This window comes from Rhinolophus sinicus, linkage group LG05 (genome assembly GCF_036562045.2).
Source record: "Rhinolophus sinicus isolate RSC01 linkage group LG05, ASM3656204v1, whole genome shotgun sequence".
NCBI classification, from domain to species: Eukaryota; Metazoa; Chordata; class Mammalia; order Chiroptera; family Rhinolophidae; genus Rhinolophus; species Rhinolophus sinicus.
In genome coordinates this window covers 82,752,207-82,769,425 of record NC_133755.1, presented here as the reverse complement: position 1 = coordinate 82,769,425, position 17,219 = coordinate 82,752,207, and the positions used below count along the sequence as shown (strand labels likewise).

General features: G+C 50.7%; 1 protein-coding gene and 1 long non-coding RNA gene across 6 annotated transcripts; one reads left to right on the top strand and one right to left on the bottom strand.

Moving 5' to 3' along the window:
* Positions 1–539: 539 nt before the first annotated feature.
* FANCE (FA complementation group E) lies at positions 540–9,594 on the bottom strand. Of its 5 annotated transcripts, none has more exons than XM_019738848.2 (10): positions 9,134–9,586; positions 7,305–7,920; positions 6,706–6,750; positions 6,325–6,393; positions 5,897–6,040; positions 5,368–5,491; positions 5,113–5,191; positions 3,786–3,852; positions 2,610–2,735; positions 540–1,100 (listed from the first exon to the last, which is right to left on the bottom strand). In XM_019738848.2, exons 1-10 carry the CDS (start codon positions 9,379–9,381, stop codon positions 999–1,001), a joined length of 1,620 nt encoding a protein of 539 aa, XP_019594407.2. In that variant the 5' UTR covers positions 9,382–9,586; the 3' UTR covers positions 540–998. The 5 variants fall into 5 exon arrangements, 4 of the variants coding, with proteins under 4 accessions (XP_019594407.2, XP_019594408.2, XP_074188945.1 ...); XM_019738849.2 differs by having other exon boundaries at positions 8,894–9,548; XR_012496552.1 differs by having other exon boundaries at positions 1,078–1,100; positions 3,786–3,848; positions 9,134–9,594.
* On the top strand, positions 9,485–16,419 carry LOC141571633 (uncharacterized). The gene is made up of 3 exons (XR_012496553.1): positions 9,485–9,576; positions 9,937–10,182; positions 10,559–16,419. It is a non-coding gene; the product is annotated as an uncharacterized LOC141571633 (long non-coding RNA).
* The last annotated feature ends 800 nt before the right edge of the window (positions 16,420–17,219 follow it).

Sequence of the window (17,219 nt, the reverse complement as noted above, 5' to 3'; positions counted from 1 at the left end):
AAAGCCTGCGATGGGGAAGAGCTGGGAAGGGACTGTGATGAACTTTCACCTGGTAGTTGATTCAATAACATATACCTGTTAAGTATTCGATACGAACTAGGCGCCTAGCTAGGTGCTATGGGAATGAAAGATGTAAAACAGACGTGCCCACAGTGTTGCACACCCTTTCTGCTAACAGGCTGCCTCCTCTTCTCTGTCCACAGTAACCCCAGCAGCTCTCCCCTTCCTACATACTCCCATGTCTTCTGCCCAAAAGCCTTCCCCAACTCCAGAATGCGTCATTCCCGCCTTCAAGTCACGCCTCCAGTGGGCCGCTGCCCACCTCACCTATTCAACTAGGCTGGCACGGGTGGTATCACATTATCTGGCCCATAACATGAATGAATCTACTTCAGAACCCTACCACCTTCCCCTCACAGAACATTTCACAGGGAAAAGATGCCCCTTCTCACTGAGCAGGATGGAGTGGGGTAGAGTTGGTTTTGAACAAATACCCAGAGTGAACAGGAAAGCAGGCACAACTTCCAGTAAGACATTACTGAACTTCCTGCTTTTTATTAGATACAACTGATAAATTATTATTCAAGTCAGAAACAACACAGATCGTAACATACATTCGAGCACAAGAGATTTGTGCTGAGCACACAGGGCCCCCAGAGCTCCTGCAATGTCATTTGTCTACTCTGGGTCGGCTGTGACCCTGCAGAGGCCTAAGGGAAAGTTTCTGTGCCCACAGCTGAGGTAGAAGTGACAAGGAGTGAGCAGTGTCAGCAGCCCTTGGAAATCCAGCTGCTCCAGGCCCCTTAGCCCAGGACTCCCTGCTGGCTGGGAGGCCAAGATGGCTTCTCTGCCGCCTGAACAGGGAGGCAGTTGATCCGTGGGATGGCCAGGCTAACGTCTGCCCCCAGGCAAGGGGTGAGGGTGAGGTGCTGAGGGCAGAAGTGTTGTTCAGGAAGCTGGCGAGGGAGCGCGAGGAGGGTGGGTCCCTTGGTGGAAGGTCAGGGGGCCAGATGTTTCAGGGTGGCCTGCAGAGACTTCCTCAGGAAAGTGGTGTTGAGTGCCAGGGGGGTGGCCATGCTCAGCCTCTGGGTCTCAGTGATCTGGGGAGAAGGAAGAATTGTGTCAGGACTGCAGCAGCTCATCCCTCCCCTCACCCCTCTGCCCCTGGGCTCTGTTCACGAAGGAGAGAGGAATCCAGGGCACAAGGACGAGATGACGCCCTGAGTGATGGAACTTCAGTATTTCACTGTGGTGAAGCGAGGACTTTGGATTCAGGCAGACCTGGGGTCAAATACTAACTGCACAACTCATTAAGTCAGCCACATTAGTAACAGTTGACAATTACTGAGGTGCTTACTATGTGGCAGAACTTTATATGCATCAGTTCATATAATCCTCACAACCCTCCCATTTACAGATGAAGAAACTGAGGTTCAGAGACACTCCACTGTGGCTGCCACCTTCCTTCTGGGTCACACTTTTTCTGCGCTGACCGTTGTTACAAACTCCTGACGGGTCTCCGCCTTGTATCTTCACTCCCCAACCCCTACTCCTTACAGCGGCCAGAGCCTTCTTTATAAAATGCAAAGCTGACCAAGACACTCAGCTGAGGGCCCTGGGATAACTCCTGGGGTCTCATATTGGAGGCCCTCCTTCCAGGATCTACAGAGGGTCTCCAGAGGATCCAGGAGCCTCCTCATATGTGCTTATATATTCAATTTTCTAATAGGAGCTACAGCTTTCATCAGATCATCAAATGGGCCTCTGACTCCCAAGAAAAGGATAAAGAGCCAACAGCCAAGAACATCTGGCCTTCAAGATGAAATCCAAGCTCCTCACCATAACCTACAGGGCTCTCCATAAGATGCTACCATAGCCTGGAAATATGTCCTTGGGCAAGTTACTTTAACCTCTCTGAATCTCAATTTCCTCATCTATAAAAATGGAGCTAATAATAGTGTCTTCTCCTAGGGCTAACGTGTGGAATAAACTAGTAAGTATGTATGTAAAGGGCTTAGAACAGTGCCTGAGATGTAGCAGGGGCTATGCAAGTTTTAGCTCCTGGTATTTTAGCTCTCTAACCTCATTCCCTATCACCACTACTCTATTTTTAGGCCCCAGCTACAATGAACTACCTGTAGATCCCCTCGGACAGTCACTACTTACAGTCCTTTGCCTGGAATGCCCTTTCCTCCATCCCCGCCCGTAATTACCACTCACCCTTTAAGAGCCAGGAAGCCTGTCCCAATTCCCAACCACGAACAAGGTTTAGTTGCCCCCTCTTCCTCTGCCACCAAAAGCCCTGGCTCCTACCAGATATTACAATGATCTGTTTATCATCTCTCTGCTCTTGCTAGCCCAGCGTTAGGGGAGAGGGTCAAGTCAAGGACAGGGACTAGTTATGGTCACTGTTGATTCCCCAAGGCCCCATGTAGCACCTGGCCCACAGAAGTGTTGGCTGGAGGAATGAACTCCTAAGCAGTCTCACTTCCTAGGCCTGGGCTTAAACTGGTGGTTTCCCTGGCTAATATTTAGGGTTTTCTCGCCGGCAAACTTCATGGCAGATTCAGAGCAGCAGGACCAGCCCTTGTAGCCCTAACAACACTCACGTTGGCCTGATACTTGGTCATCACTGTCAGCATGAGCTTGGCATAAGCCATGGACGTGGTGGCTGCCAGCCCCTCTTTACAGAGCTTGTCCATCAACACACTGAACTTCTCGGGGGTCATCTCCACCTGCACACATTGGGAGATGGGACAGGAGCACAAGAAAGGAGCCTGCATTCAATTCCCAACTCCACCACTTCCTAAGAAGGTGACCCTGGGCAGATCACACTTACCCAAACTAAGCCTCAGTTTCCACATCTGTAAAATGGGGCTCATAACATCTAACTCTGAAGACTGTGACAAGGATTAAATGAGATAATGCACAGAAAGCCTGGCACATAGTTCTCAGAAAATGGTGGTTACTGTTACAAAGGCTCAGATTAGGACCAAGGGAGTCCAAGGATCCCTAGTCTGGTTTAGAGGTTGAAGATACACAGGACTGAGAGGTCCCAAGGGATCCTGCTAGCACAATAACAATGGCTCTTCATAATTTAATAAACTATTATGCATCAAGCACCATTCGGAGCACTTCAGACCAATCATCCCATTTAAACCTCACCCCAGTCTTATGAAGTACGTTGCTATCATCACTCCCCTTTTGTAGACAAGGAAACTGAGGCATAAGGAAGTTATGTCAAGATCTAAGTTGTAAACAAAAGAGGCAGAATTTTAGGAATTGACATGGAAAAATTGCTAATATACTGTTAAGTGAAAAAAGCAAAATACAGAATACTGAGCTTGGTGTTACCATCTATGTAAAAAGCAAAGGAAAAGTACATTTAAACATGTGTCCTCGTAGATATAAAGCTTCTCTGGGAGGATTCCCCTGAACCTAGTAACACTGATGAGCCCCGGGGACAGGAATCTGGATGGCTGGGGCAATATTTTTCACTAAATCCTTTTGAGCTTCCAAAATTGTGAACACATGAATTTATTACCCACGAAAACATTAATTTAGACACATACATCACCACGTTGCTCCCCAGGCCACACAGCCAGTAAGAGACGGAGGTGGGATTTACCATGCAGTCAGCTCTCTGCTACCCATCTTTCGGGCCCCGGGACACTCCCTGTCGCAGGGCACCCTGCTGTAGGCAGCTGTCCTGCATGCCTCTCCCTCACCGACGGGACTGAACCGCCGCAGCACTCTGTCCACACCTCCCCAAAGTGCCTACTCACCTGCCGCTCCAGGAGCGACTGCAACACCAAGAACACCTCCTCCTTCCAGGGCAGCTCCAAGATCTGTCTGTAATCACAGGCCCCAGTGAGTCAAGCCTGGCCTCCCACCCGAGCCTGGGTTTCTACTGGTCCTACCCCAAGGCAGAGCAAGATCCCAACAGAGGAAGAAGTCAGAGCCCCCCTGCCGCTGGTGGCTGCCCAGTAGCCACTGCTGCAGAGCTACACTCAGTGCTGAGAAGGCCACAACCCAAGCCCCCTGGGAGCTGACAATGACAGATTTGGCAGTGAGATATACAAAGGACTCCTGAAAAACAACCAGGAGTTGAAAGTTGAAAGTTGTATCCCGAGTACAAAAGGTAAGGGAAGAGGATGACGATGGATGAGATGACACACACGACCTGTGGAGCCCACTCCACGGTGAGGTCCACCCCAGCTGCACTTCCTGTCCTGCTGTGCAGTCCTCCGCCTGGCTGAACAGGCAGCAGGTCGCATGGACAGTGTGGCTTCTTGGATGCACAGACTTGGGTTTGAGCCCAAGCTTTATCACTCGCTGGCTGTGTGATCTTTGGCCAGGTCCCTTAACCTCTCTGAGCTTTTTAAGGCTGCAGCAGCACCTACCTCACAGGACTGCATGAAGACTAAGAGAGATAATGAATCTAAAGCACAGAGGGCTCGGTAAGTGGAGGCTGATATTTTTGAAACTAGCTCCTTCTCATATTTAAACTGAGCATTTTGTAGTTCATGTTGGTGTCCAGTGGGGTCTTACCTACTCATTATTTCTATGTGTATCTTGACTTCCTAATTTTAATAGCCATGTTTAACACCAATTTAATAATTTTTGAGCACTTACTAGGTACCAAATATTGTGCTGATGTCTTTATATGGATTATCACATTTAATAACTAGAAAAATCCTACAGAGTGAATATTATCCCCATTTTTCATATGAGGAAGCACAGGCTCAGAGAGATGGAATAACCTGTTTGAATTTGTCTGTCTGATTCCAGAGCCAGTGCTCTTAACTGCTGTGCCATGTTTCAACCACACTGAACTACTCAGAGCCGGGACCTTCCAACCTCTTCTCTGCATTTACCAAGGCATGTGGCACGGAAAACTGAAGTCCCGGGCTTGAGAAGGTGCATGGGATGGAACGTGCACGGGCCCAGGTGGGAAGGCACAAGCCAGGTTCAGGCAACAGTGAGAGGGGCACCTTGTCTTTCGGGCACAGGGCCTGGTGCCCAGCCGCCTCCAACTCCAGAATGCCAGGAGCGGGCTTGGCCAGAGGGAGAAAGTGGGAGTGGGGCCAGCAGGGAGGCCTGCACACTCACCCCAGCATTACAAGCCGCATGTCTGGCTCCAGGGCCTCGTCCTTCATAAGGCAACACAGTAACTCTGTTTGAGCTGGACCTGGGTGGGGGACAGCGAGGAGAGAAGCCTGGGAAAATGGCAGGAGAGGACAGGACTAGCAGGGAGCAAAAGCTCAGCTCGTTCTAGGGGCATCGTCAGGGAAGCAAAAGGCTTTACTCGTTGGATACCCAACTCCTGCCAGGGCCACCCTGGCTGAAGGCTGGTTCCAGAATTACCGATTTCTGGGGCCCGGAGCACGGGGCCAAGGAGGGCTCTGCAGACGGGGTAGGTATACTTGGCACAGAAGGAAGTCAGGGCAATCCTGAGCAGGCGGGAGGCGGAGGAAGTCAGGGAGAGAATCTACAGCCAATGGGAAGGAAAATACTATTTAAGGCATTTCTTCTTCCTGTCAATAAATGTTTATCAGACATGTTTTTCAGATGGTGATACATGTTACAGAGCGGAAAAAAAAGGTCTTTTATCTAGGACTCCCATGGACCCACCACTGGAAAAGACACATAATTCCCTTCCCCTGATCCCAAATCCCTTCAGCTTCTGGAATGGTCTGAGGCCCAAGAAGGAGGAATTAGATGCCATGTGGGTAGAAGGCCTAGGGGTCCATGCTCTTCCCTTGCCCCAGGCTGCCTGGACAGGCCAGCTGCCTGCAAGGCTGGGAACCCCCTCTCCCAGCACCACCCTCTCAGGGCTCACACTACCCCCTCCCCCATTGTGCCTGGCAGTCTGATGGTATCCCAATGCACCTACTCGTCCAAGAAAGAGGCTTGTGGCCAGCACAGTAGCATTGCTGAGGCTAAGATCTGGTGAAAGGGACAGCAGCCAGGTGCAGACCTGCAGGAGACCTGCGTCCGAGAGCTGGGGCAGCTGCAGCTGGGCACACAGAAGGTCCACCTGCCGAATAAGGGGGAGGACACAGGGACACTCAGTCTGTCTCTGCTAAGCTGTCTCAAGCCAACTGGGCAGCAGAAGGCGTCGGGCAAGAACACTCCAGGGTAAGGTAAGGCTGGGAGAGCTACCCTCCTGGGAGGAGCTAAGGGCTAAAAGAAACCACTCAGGGTGACCCCTGCCAGAAACCAAAATACCCAACAGAATCCCCTCCCCAAATTTCCACATGGGCAGAGAAACAAAGTTAAATGGAAAAAGGCCTCAGGGCCGGGCAGTCTTTCTAGACTCACCTGGCTGGGGCTGCATTCATGGAGAAGCTGCAGCTCAGCTGGGGCGGCGTCTTCCAACCCCTCCAACCTCTGGGAAGGCAAATCCCAAGTTAGGGCTGGCAGAGTGCTTAGTGACAAGTCACTGAGGCCACCCCTTCCACTACAGTGGGTGGCAGAGGACCCCGGAAGACACTATCAGAGGACAGGAACTTGTCTGGGGTTAGACGACGTTATCTGTACTTGGGCGAAGGAAAGCCCTGCAGTGACTATCTTTAGACCTTCACCCCACCCTCCCACCCCCAAACAGCCTGTGCCTCACTGCACTGGGGCTTCCCTGGGCATGGCTGAGGTCCAGGCAGAAGGTGGAAGAAAGGCTATGGTGAGCAGAGTAGCGCCAGTCACCTCCCCGCAGGTCTTGAGCAGCTGCTGCAGCCTGGGAACCTGGTCCTGCAGACGAGAGCCCAGTCACAGCCCAGCCCCTCCCCGCACAGCACGGCCCCCAGCCCAGGCCTGGCTCCCTGTCCTGAGAAGGCCCCAGGTCAGTGGGAGCCTGTGGGCAGAGATGATTCAAGAGAGCCAAGACCATGAAGCTTACACCTTGAAAAGTGCTTAAGAACTCACGGTAGCCAAGGGCCGTGCAAATCCAGCTGTCTAGACTAGCTCTGTCTTCTGTCTGCATCACCCTAATGGGGGTAGACCCAGGCCTTGCGCTGGGAGGGCAGGCTGGATGCTGGCACGATTCCCCCCACCCCCACAGGAGGGGTGGCAGAGGTGGCTCTGAAGCCTGTCTTCCTGCCTGGCACCCTTTAATCTCATGTTATAGATAATTAGGCCAAGCGTTTCCTACGTCTAGGAACTCCCTTACCTCAACCCCACCTTCCTTCCCCTTGCTCCAAGGACTAGTCATCCCAATTGGGACAGAGCGTCCCCACTGGCTTCCGCCCTGGATAAGCCCCCCCTCCTGAAGGATCCCTCTAAACTCAGCCTCCTCACCCCAGTACCTGGAGAGCTTTGGGCAACTCCAAACTCTCAGCTGAGCGCTTAGCGTCCTCCAGGCTCTCACTGGCCTTCCTGGGCTCAGCCGTCACGACAGGCTGGTTCTTCATGGGCGATGCGCCTCTTCCATCTGCCAGGGATTCCAAAGGTTCATGTCCAGCGCTCTCCTCAGGACCTTCCTCTTCTTCTCTCCTCAAACACCGGACCCTTTTGGGGGCCCTCTCCCCCTCAGGACCGGCAGGCTCTTCCTCTGGCTCTTTTCTCCGTTTCCCAGGCCGCTGGGGGTCCTTGTCCTCCTCTTGTTCCTCTTTGGGGTCTGCAGACTGGGGCAACTTCACCTTCCTGCCCCCCGGGCGCAGCTGCCTACACAGGTCTCGGAGCTGCCTCTGGCACCGTTCAGACAGTGGGGACGCTCCCTCGATGGAGACCCCGGTGCCCACATCCCTTCGCAGCAACTCCCCCAGGGCTTGGAGCCAGGCATCAGCATCAGGGCTTGGGTCCTGCTGTGCAATCTGCAGCACAGGAAGGAGCCTGCTTTCAGGCAGTGACGGCCTAACCGCCATCAACAGGGACATCAGGTTCCTCTGGCATAACCGGGGCAACCGCAGCAGCAATGGTTTCCTGGGTGGCAGAGGGAGGGCAAGCAGTTAAGAGAGTCTAGACGAAAGCAACACAGGGCAGGCTGGGTAGAGCTAAAAGCTACATGGCAATGGACAGATGGAGGGCTAGGAGGCAGTGCCTGCGGGTCAATGTGGATGGACAGGGACAGCACAAGAGTCATTCAACAAGTGTTCATTGAGCATCTAGTCTACACTGGGACCTACCGTTTGACATCTATTTCAGCTCAAAAACTCACACTGAAACCTACTCTGTAATAGATCCACGCTCATTTTACATAAAAAAGAAAAGTCTTCCCAAACTTCTATTTGTATTTATCTAAAACACAAGAAAGTATGACAATTTTTAAATATGGATTGGCCCTCCATATTCCGGTCTCCAGCCTAATTCTGAGGCAGGAGGGGTATCTAAGAATGAAAGGCCCTCTCTTCTGACCCCTAGAGACTGAAGGCCGCACCTCGCTCACTGTTTTTACTTTGTGTACAATTTTAAATAACTATGATAGTTAAGTGCCTTTATACAGTATTATCTTTTTTAACAAAACGGAACCCTCACAAAATGGACACGACTTATAAGGACGCCTTAAAAGAAACTGAATACCAGTAACAGAAGCCCCACCAAATAATAAAATGGCAGAGCCGACACGTGTGCTCCCAGCAGGAATTGTCAGCTACACAAAGAGGCAAAAGTTCAGTCACCATAAAGACTAGAAATGATCAAGAACACCACTTAAGGCGTGATCTTGCCCTAAAATGTGAATTATGCTTTGAAAATTAATATAAAGCCACCACAACCAGATGCTTGTCATTTATCCCATTTTAAATGTCAATTTCCGTATACTTTATAATGTACGTATTTTAACATGCGTGTATACTTTATACGTAAGTATGTCTATACTGGAGATACAAGTTCGGTTTTTTTAAGAGATGGAATATGCGCTCAAAATAGCTTTGAGTCCACTGTTATTCATTCACACCGAAAAGAAGGCGCGCCTTAGGTCTCGGTGCACGGCACTGGCCGGCACACAGTAGGTCCTCAATGAAGGTCTGCTGGATGCCTCTCCGCACAGGGTGCGCGCCAGGGACCCCTGGCTGTGGGGTCCTCTCAGTGTCTCGGTCTTCTCTAGGAAACGGGGGTAGCGCCAGCCCCTGCCTCACACGACGGTGGATGACATGCGGCGCCCCAGGCTCCGCCAGCCGCCGGGCAGAGGACTTACAGCTGCAGCCGACAGTCCGGGCCCTCCACGACGGGCTCCTCCCGGCACAGAGCCTCGAGGACGCGGTCCCAGCAGAAGGGCTCCCCGCCGCGGCTGCTCAGCGCCCGCAGCACCCCTAGGCCGCGCCGCGCCCCGTCCGGCCCCGCCTGCAGCGCCTGCAGCAGGAGGCGGGCGGGGGCCTCCAGCTGCGCCCAGGGCGCGGGGTCCGCGCTCTCAGCCTGAGAGGGCGCAGCCTCTGCGGCTGCCATGCCCAGGGCCCGCGTGGCGCTCCCGCTCTGGTTTTGAGCCACAGCGCCAAGGCCTGGGGAAAGGGAGGACTCCAGGACTAGCCCAGACGCGGCGGCGGGCACCCTCCGGCGGCCGCCACGTTCCCGCCTCAGCGCTCGAGATGCGCCGAGACATCCGCAGCCCGCGAGAAACGCGCGAGCGGTCACGCGCCGGACGTGAGGAGGGGCGCGAGGGCAGGCCGGAAGGGGCGGGGCCAGAGATGGTCCCAGCCGGAGAGGACCGAGAAAAGGCTAGGCGGGTACCCTAGAAGGGGCGGGGCCACAACCAGCGGGGTCGGTTTGTGGGCGGGGTCATACGAGGGGGGAGAGAGGCGGGGCTTGGCGGTGGGGCGGGTCCTCAGCTGCTGCCCCTAACCTTCCTCCACTGCTCTCTGAAGTAGGACTGGGGGTGCACAATAGATGGGATCTAAGCATCATTGAATTTTATCTGACGCCCATGTTGCTTGTAGATCATGGCCTTTGCTATAGGATTTGATCACAATTTACCACCCCACCGTAACATCACCTCTTTCACAGGCCATCAACCGCCATCATAAGGGTTGCAGTCCTCCCCAGAAATATTTGATGTACAAATATCCTTGAGAATGGAGTCGCAGTAAAACCTAATGCCATCTATATGGTTAAATACCTTCTTTGAACTTCTTCCCAAAGACCAAGACGCAGCCTTGCTCTGGTTGTTTTTAAGGGGCCGGAGTGGCTCCACCTTCCAGCGCTTCAGTTGAAGGAAATCTGCTGAAGGAGACAGGCTTCCAGCCAAGGGAGGTGAGGTGCAATATTGTGATTTATAAGAAATATATGTTTGTATTCATTCAGGTGACTGGAATACATTTGTCAGATGTATTTGGTCTTCATCCACAGTTCCTGGCTTATGGCTCCCAAACCCCTTTCCCCAGCAAGAGCAACAATGGTGTCTCTTGTTATGTTAATGAGGTGACTTTTGGACCCCACCCAAGGGTCTGGTTGCCAATAGGAGCCAATCGTGTGGTTAGACAACATTTCAGTCCCACCTGATTCCCCAGGAGTGAAGAGGGGGGAGTTGAGGTTGAATCAATCACCAATGGCCAATGACTTAGTCAATCATGATTACCTAATGAAACCTCTATAAAAATCCCAAAAAAGATTCCTTTGCCTTTTTCAGAGAGCTTCCACGTTGGGGAAGCAGAACACTTCCGTCTACCTTGATGGACCCCAAACTCCACAAAGACAGAAGCTCCTTCATTCAAGAACTTGTTCCAAGTATCTCTTCACCTGTTGATTTATATTCTTTAATACCCTTGGGAATAGATTGGTAATCTAGTGAGTACGCTTATACTGGTTTTCTTGAGTTCTGTGAGCTGTTCTAGCAAACTAATCAAAACCAAGGAAGGGATTGTGGGGCCCTTTGATGTGAAACCAGGGTTAGAAGCAATGAGCTTGCGAGCCTGGCCTCTAAAGTTGAGGGTGATCTTGTGGGACTGAGCCCTTTTTTACCTGTGGAATCTGATTCTATCTCTGGGTAGATAGTGTCAGAATTGAGTTGACTTCTCCGACACTTTGCTGTCATCTGAGAATTGCTTGTTGGTGTGGGGAAGCCTCCACGCATAGTTGGAACTGGGTCCTAGAGGATCACTGCAAACGATGGGACTAAAGGGAGTGGGGAGAAGAGCTCCACAGCGTCCCATAAACCCTACTTTGGGTGTTAGCTTGTAATTCCCATCCTCCCAGCATCTGCTGCCACATACACATCTGTTCATTCAATAAATCTTTCCTGAGCACCTAGGGCTGGGGATACAAGGAACAAAACAAAGACCCTGTCCTCACTGTTGCGAACACTCAAGTGAGGAGAGACAGACAACTAAAATAAGTGAACAATAGAAAGTCTGATTGTGATAGCACTTTCAAGAATATAGTAGAGAAGGGAGGGGTAATTTTTGATAGGTGGTCAGGTAGAGAACATTTCAGGCAGAGGGAACAGCAAATGCAAAGGCCCTGGGGCAGATATGTGGCTGGAGCAGAGTGTACTTGCTGAGGAGAAATAGGAGATGAGATCAGAGGAGTAACCAGATCTTATGAGGCCTTGAGGTCAGAGAGAGGGCCTGGCCTTTCATTCTGAATAGTATGGGAAACCATAGGAACATTTTGAGCTGGATCTGATCTCCACTGGAGCCAAAATTTTTATTTTTTTTTCTAATAATTTCAAGGGAGCTGTTGGAAAATACTAAGGAGTATTTCTTAGAGAGTGCCTGCTTCACAAAGGCCACAATAGCAAGGAGGAATTTCTTCCAGACATCTCTATCGCAGGTTAGCAATTTTAACTTTATAGGAGATGTTTTTGGTCTTCAAATCACCAGCTGTTGCGGAGGCAGGCCCTGACAAGTAGTGGGCAGAGCCAAGAATGCTAAATAGCCTTCAATGCCCTGTCCATCCTCAACGACCAGCTGTACTCTGTGGTGGCCATAGTTCATGCCCTCCAAGGTCTGCATTCTAGCCAATGGGAAGGGAAAAATTCTAAGCATGGTTTAAGAACCCTGGGAGATCCTCGATGTACTTTTCTCTTATGGGATCTGTGGCATCGTTACTATTTTCATAATACTAAGATGTTATTTTCCTGTCCACTCATTTGCTTATGAGCGTTAAGTGAAGTTTTCCAGAGGCTAAGTGATGAGTGATACTGCAACAGATGGAATGCAGAATCCACCTTTGGCTGGGGTAGGGGTGGGGCACCTGTGCGATGAGCAACACTCTTCACACACCAGCAGTGATAGCTTAGGTGCATTTTATTAGAATCCTTCTACAAAAGAGCAAAGTTAAAATCCAAGCCCCTAGCAAGAGGGTGAGAACACTTCCGCTTTCCCCAGAGCCCTCCACCCATCCCCATGTTCATGAGGGGGGAGGACTAGCTACTTTCACTCCCCACCAAGCCCCAAAAGGGAAAAGACCCACCACCTAGTAAACCCTGCCCCTCAGCCCCCCATCCCCCACATGTTGACCCTGATTACAAGAGTCCGTGGTAAGAACTGTTGGGATCACGCAGGAGTTCTAAATCCCAGGCCATGGCCAGGACGCAATCTGTGAACACTTCGTCCTCCGGCTCCGCGCCCCCTGGCAACGCTCTTGGGCCCAGCACCTGAGAGTAGAAAAAAGAAGTAAGTGAAAAGCTATCCGCTTCAACCCTACTTGTCCCAGGAACAAGGGAATCAAGGCTGACACATAAGGTCGGGAAGGTTGTACATTACACAAAGGTGCAACAGTCAAGAAGGTGCCATTAACGTCACAGGCAACATATTTTACATTTATCACAGACATTTGTTATAAACCATAATCAGCAGCCTCCCCTGCCCCATCTCCCCGCTGTTACCACTTCACTCCCAGAGGCCAGCTGCGTACTCTCAGGGCAAGGCCGGTCAGAGGTCGGGGCCTTATCCGGGAGCTGGTGCAGGTAAATGCAGTCAGACTTGAAGGGGCAGCGGCCATTGCCTCGCATGAAAAACCGGCATTGGATCTGGCTATGAAAGGGCAGGAGGAGAGAACATCAGCTCCTTCAAGCCCTGTTCCAGGAGCAAGGACCATTCAAGGCTGACACACCAGGTTGGGTAGAAAGCACTCAGCACAAAGGCACCACATTTATGCAGGCCCCACTATTTTCCAGCAGATGGCAGTAAAGTGTCAAGGGATGCCTTTCTCTAATTCCCACAATCTCGATTTGGGCCCGCAGAACTAAGTTTCAAAAATACCACCAAAGGAGGGGTGATAGCACATAAGCCTAAAATGTGTCTCTAACCAAGTTAGAACTATGTCCTGTACTGAGGGGTGGTCACATGATTTGATAATTGCTAGTTAATGACATTAAGACGTTTCCCACTTCTGAGATTTCAAATTCACGGTGAAAGGTCAGATACAAGAGGGGTTTGTAGACCACTTGTGAGCTACTCAAGGAGGACCAGCTTTCTTCTTGCTGAGAAAGACAGATGAGAGGGAGAGAAGGCTAGAATGCATGTTTGTGGCCTTTTTCCTGTGTTATCACTCTGCCGGCTCTGACACACTTGAGTCTTTCCCACTTCCTGCGGTCCCAGTGTGAATGCAGGACTCCACTGACCACCCACGTGGGAAGCCTGGGAATCCCTCTGGATGGCCATCCCTTCTTCTTCTAGCTCCTACCATTTGGCCAAACCCAGTGTCAGGACTGCTCCATCCAGACAGCCTACAAAGACCCCACATTCAACCTGCCCAAACCCCCAACAGCTTCCCTCACCCAGCTCTGGTGACAGTAGCAGTCTTGTGGCCACCTGTGCTGGAAACCTAGTCATTTTCAATTTTCCTTTCAAATTCATGGTCCGTTGGCCACCCAGGTCTGGCCCTCCTCCCTCTCAAGTCAGTACCCTCCCCACCATTCCTTCTAGGACGTGCTGTGAGTCGGAATGCCAGGTTCAAACCCCGCTTCCTCACGTAAGTCACATAGACCATGCCTCAGTTTCTTCTTCTGCAGTGTGAGGATAGTAAGAGTCCCGACTTCCTGGAATGTGTGATGTGCAAAGTCTGTCACACGTGAGAACCATTCCATTTATGTTGTCTCCTATTATACTCAGGCCTGGGTTCTCCCCTCCTGCCTAGATGACTTCTGAGGACCCCCAACCAGTACCCCAGCTGCAAGTATTGCTCCCACGTAGACCTATCTCTGCCTGGAGTGCTCTCGTTTTTCTCCTGAGGAGCCCCTACTCCTCTTGAACACCAGCTCATATACTGCGCCTCTGGGGGACTCACCCAAGTTTTTTTCTCAGTAACTGTTGATGCAGATATTACATTTCTCAGGCAAAATCCAAATGTCTTCCCAATAAGGTTGAATATCTCACAGGTAGAGGCAAGACCTTCTTTATGCCGTACTTTATCCAAATATACTTTGCATATTACAAGTGTAATTAACCCTTTGGGAAGATGGAATTAAGAACCTGCAATTGTAGCTAATTTCAGATTTTGAATACCCTCCCCAAGAGATTGAAACCTATCCAAATTTTCCCTCTCTCCAAGGGCTGTCATTTAGTCTCCTTCCCAGAGACCTCATGTTTTCAAAGATCATCTAAACAAACAACATGTATTCATATCAATTTACTTTCCTGCTTAAAAAAAGAATCGGAAATAAAAGCCGGGCAGGTCTTCTCATCATGCTGAAAGAACCAGAGTTGGCCTGCATGGATCCTGAGCCAGGTCAGAGGAGAAACTTGGCCTTGCTCTTCTGCTGCTGTCTTAATCACGCACCATTATTTACTGGGCTTTCTGAAATAATGGAAATAGCTCACACCCTCACCTGCCATCTACACCACTCTGAATTTCCAGGATATGAGGGATCCCAGGTGGGAAACCATGAGTGAGCTCGAATAGATCAGGGGCTGTCTTCCCCTCTTCCCGAACCCCAGTTTCGTTCCCCCTATAGGCTCACCTGGTCCGGGCCTTGAAGTTCCTGATGAGTTGCTCCTTCTCAGGCCCCTTGCTCACCCAGAATTTGTGGGGGATGATGTAGCTGGAATGGACTCGGCACTGGGGACAGGCCCTGAGAGGTGAGAGGAGAATAGTCACAAGCCCACAGGCCGGCCGAGCCCGCACCCCTCTGGGGCGTTTCCTCCCTCCCTGTGGGCCTCTCCATGACACTGACTTGATGACATCCCGCGGGAAGTCCTGCCGGCCCTTCCGCCAGGTGCGCAGGCAGCCCAGGCAGTGGGCGTGAGTGCAGTTGGGCAGGATGCCGAAGGTCCGCTGGGCCTCTGGCTTGTCCCACACCTTCTCCATGCAGATGCCACACACAATGTCCTGACTGTTCTGCTCCCTCTGCAGCCACGGGCAGAGTCAGAGGACATCTCCACACGCATGCACACTGCCACCCCATACACAGCTCCAGGGACCACAGGGCCCCCCTCCAGCAGGTCTGGGCATCCCAGAGGTCCAGCCTGCCATCCTCTGCCACTCCCCCTCCCCCATTACCTGCTGTACCTGAAGGTCCATGCTCTGAAGTGGGGCCACAAGCTCCTGGACAGGGTCTGACTTAGGCTGAGACTCCGGGAAGTAGCTGTGATCTTCTTGAGTGGCTGTCGGGGAAAACTGGATCTATTCATTCATTTACTCATTCATGCTGCATCTCCTGAGCGACTGCTGCAAGCAAGGCTCTGTGGGCGCACGAGGTCCTGCCCCCAAGCAGCTCAGAGTCCAGTCAGAATTCTCAGTCTCTAATGCAGCTGTTTAGAACTGTGCTGTCCAGTATGGCAGCCACTCGCCACATGTGGTTATTGAGCACCTGACATGAAGCTAGTGCAAACTCAGATGTGCTGTAAGCATGATGTGTACACAAGATTTTGAAGCTTAATACCAAAAAAGACTGAAATATTTCATTAATGATTTTTTTACTGATTACATGTTGAAATAATAGTATTGATAATATTTGATATATAACTTTTGCTATATTAGGTTAAATAAAACATGTCATTAAAATTTATTTAACCTGTTGCTTTCTTTTATTGTGGCTACTAGAAAATTTTAAATTACATGTGTGAATTGTAAAACGGTGTGACCACTTTGGAAAACAGTTTGGCAGGTCCTCAAAATATTAAGCATAGAGTTACCATATGCCCCAGCAATTCCACTCCTAGGTGTCTACCCAAGAGAAAGAAAAACTTAAGTCTACATAAAAACTTGCACCTGAATGTTCATAGCAATGTTATTAATAATAGCCCAAAAGCAAAAACAACCCAAATGTCCATCAACTGATGAACGAATGAAACAAAAGCAATCAAGGTATAAAATACTGATACAGGCTACAAGATGAGTGAACCTAGAAAATATTATGCTAGGTGCAAGGAGCCAGACACAAAGCCCACCTATTGTATGATTTCATTTATATGAAATATTCAGAACAGGCGAATCCATAGAGATGGAAAGTAGATTAGTGGTTGCCAGTGGCTGGGGGGACAGGGTGGATGGAGAACGATTGCTAATGGGTTTCTTTTGGGGGTGATGAAAATCTTCTAAAATTAGACAGTGATAATGTTTGTATTACTTTGAATATACTGTATTACATTGAATTGCATACTTTAAATTGGTGAATTTTTTGGGTTGTGAATTATATCTCAATAAAAGTGTTACAAAAAGTTACATATGTGACATATTTCTGTTAGCGCTGAATTAGAGCAATAATTTAAAACACTAAATATTTAGTGTCTACTCTGTGCCAGGTACTATGCTAAGCACATCCCCTCACATGACCCTGTGAGGTAGGTAGTATTAACAGTGTCCTTTTGTAGATGAGACAACTGAGGCCCAGAGAGGTTAAGTGACTTGTCCCAGATCACACAGCTACATGTGAAACTGGTTTGACTCCACAAGCACCTGGGTATTCTGCTTCTAGAGCACAGAGAGCAGCAGAGTGGGAGGAAAATTTCCCTCTGGCCAGGAATCCTGAGGAGGGAGAGGGGCAGAGGGAAATATGAACCTTGCTCAGAGGCAGAGCAGGAACCCTGTCTCAGATCCCACTTGTGCCCACCTGCAGTGCCCACGGTGACTCACATGATGACAACAGGGACTTCCAGGAACTGCCACCAAGCTCCTCCTTGATGGCTAACTCCTCCAGGCCAGGCTCCGTGCCCCAGCCAGCTCCGTCCCAGCCCCAACCCACAGCCACAGAGGGCAGGTAGGTGGGCTCGGAGTCCCTTCGGGTCAGCCCCAGCAGGGGTCCTGGCAGGCTGACAAGTGGCTCTGAATGGCGGCGGCCCCACTCCAGGTGTCCTGGGGGCTGTGGGTGCTGATAGCTGTAGCGGGAAAGAGAAAGGTGAGGAGAC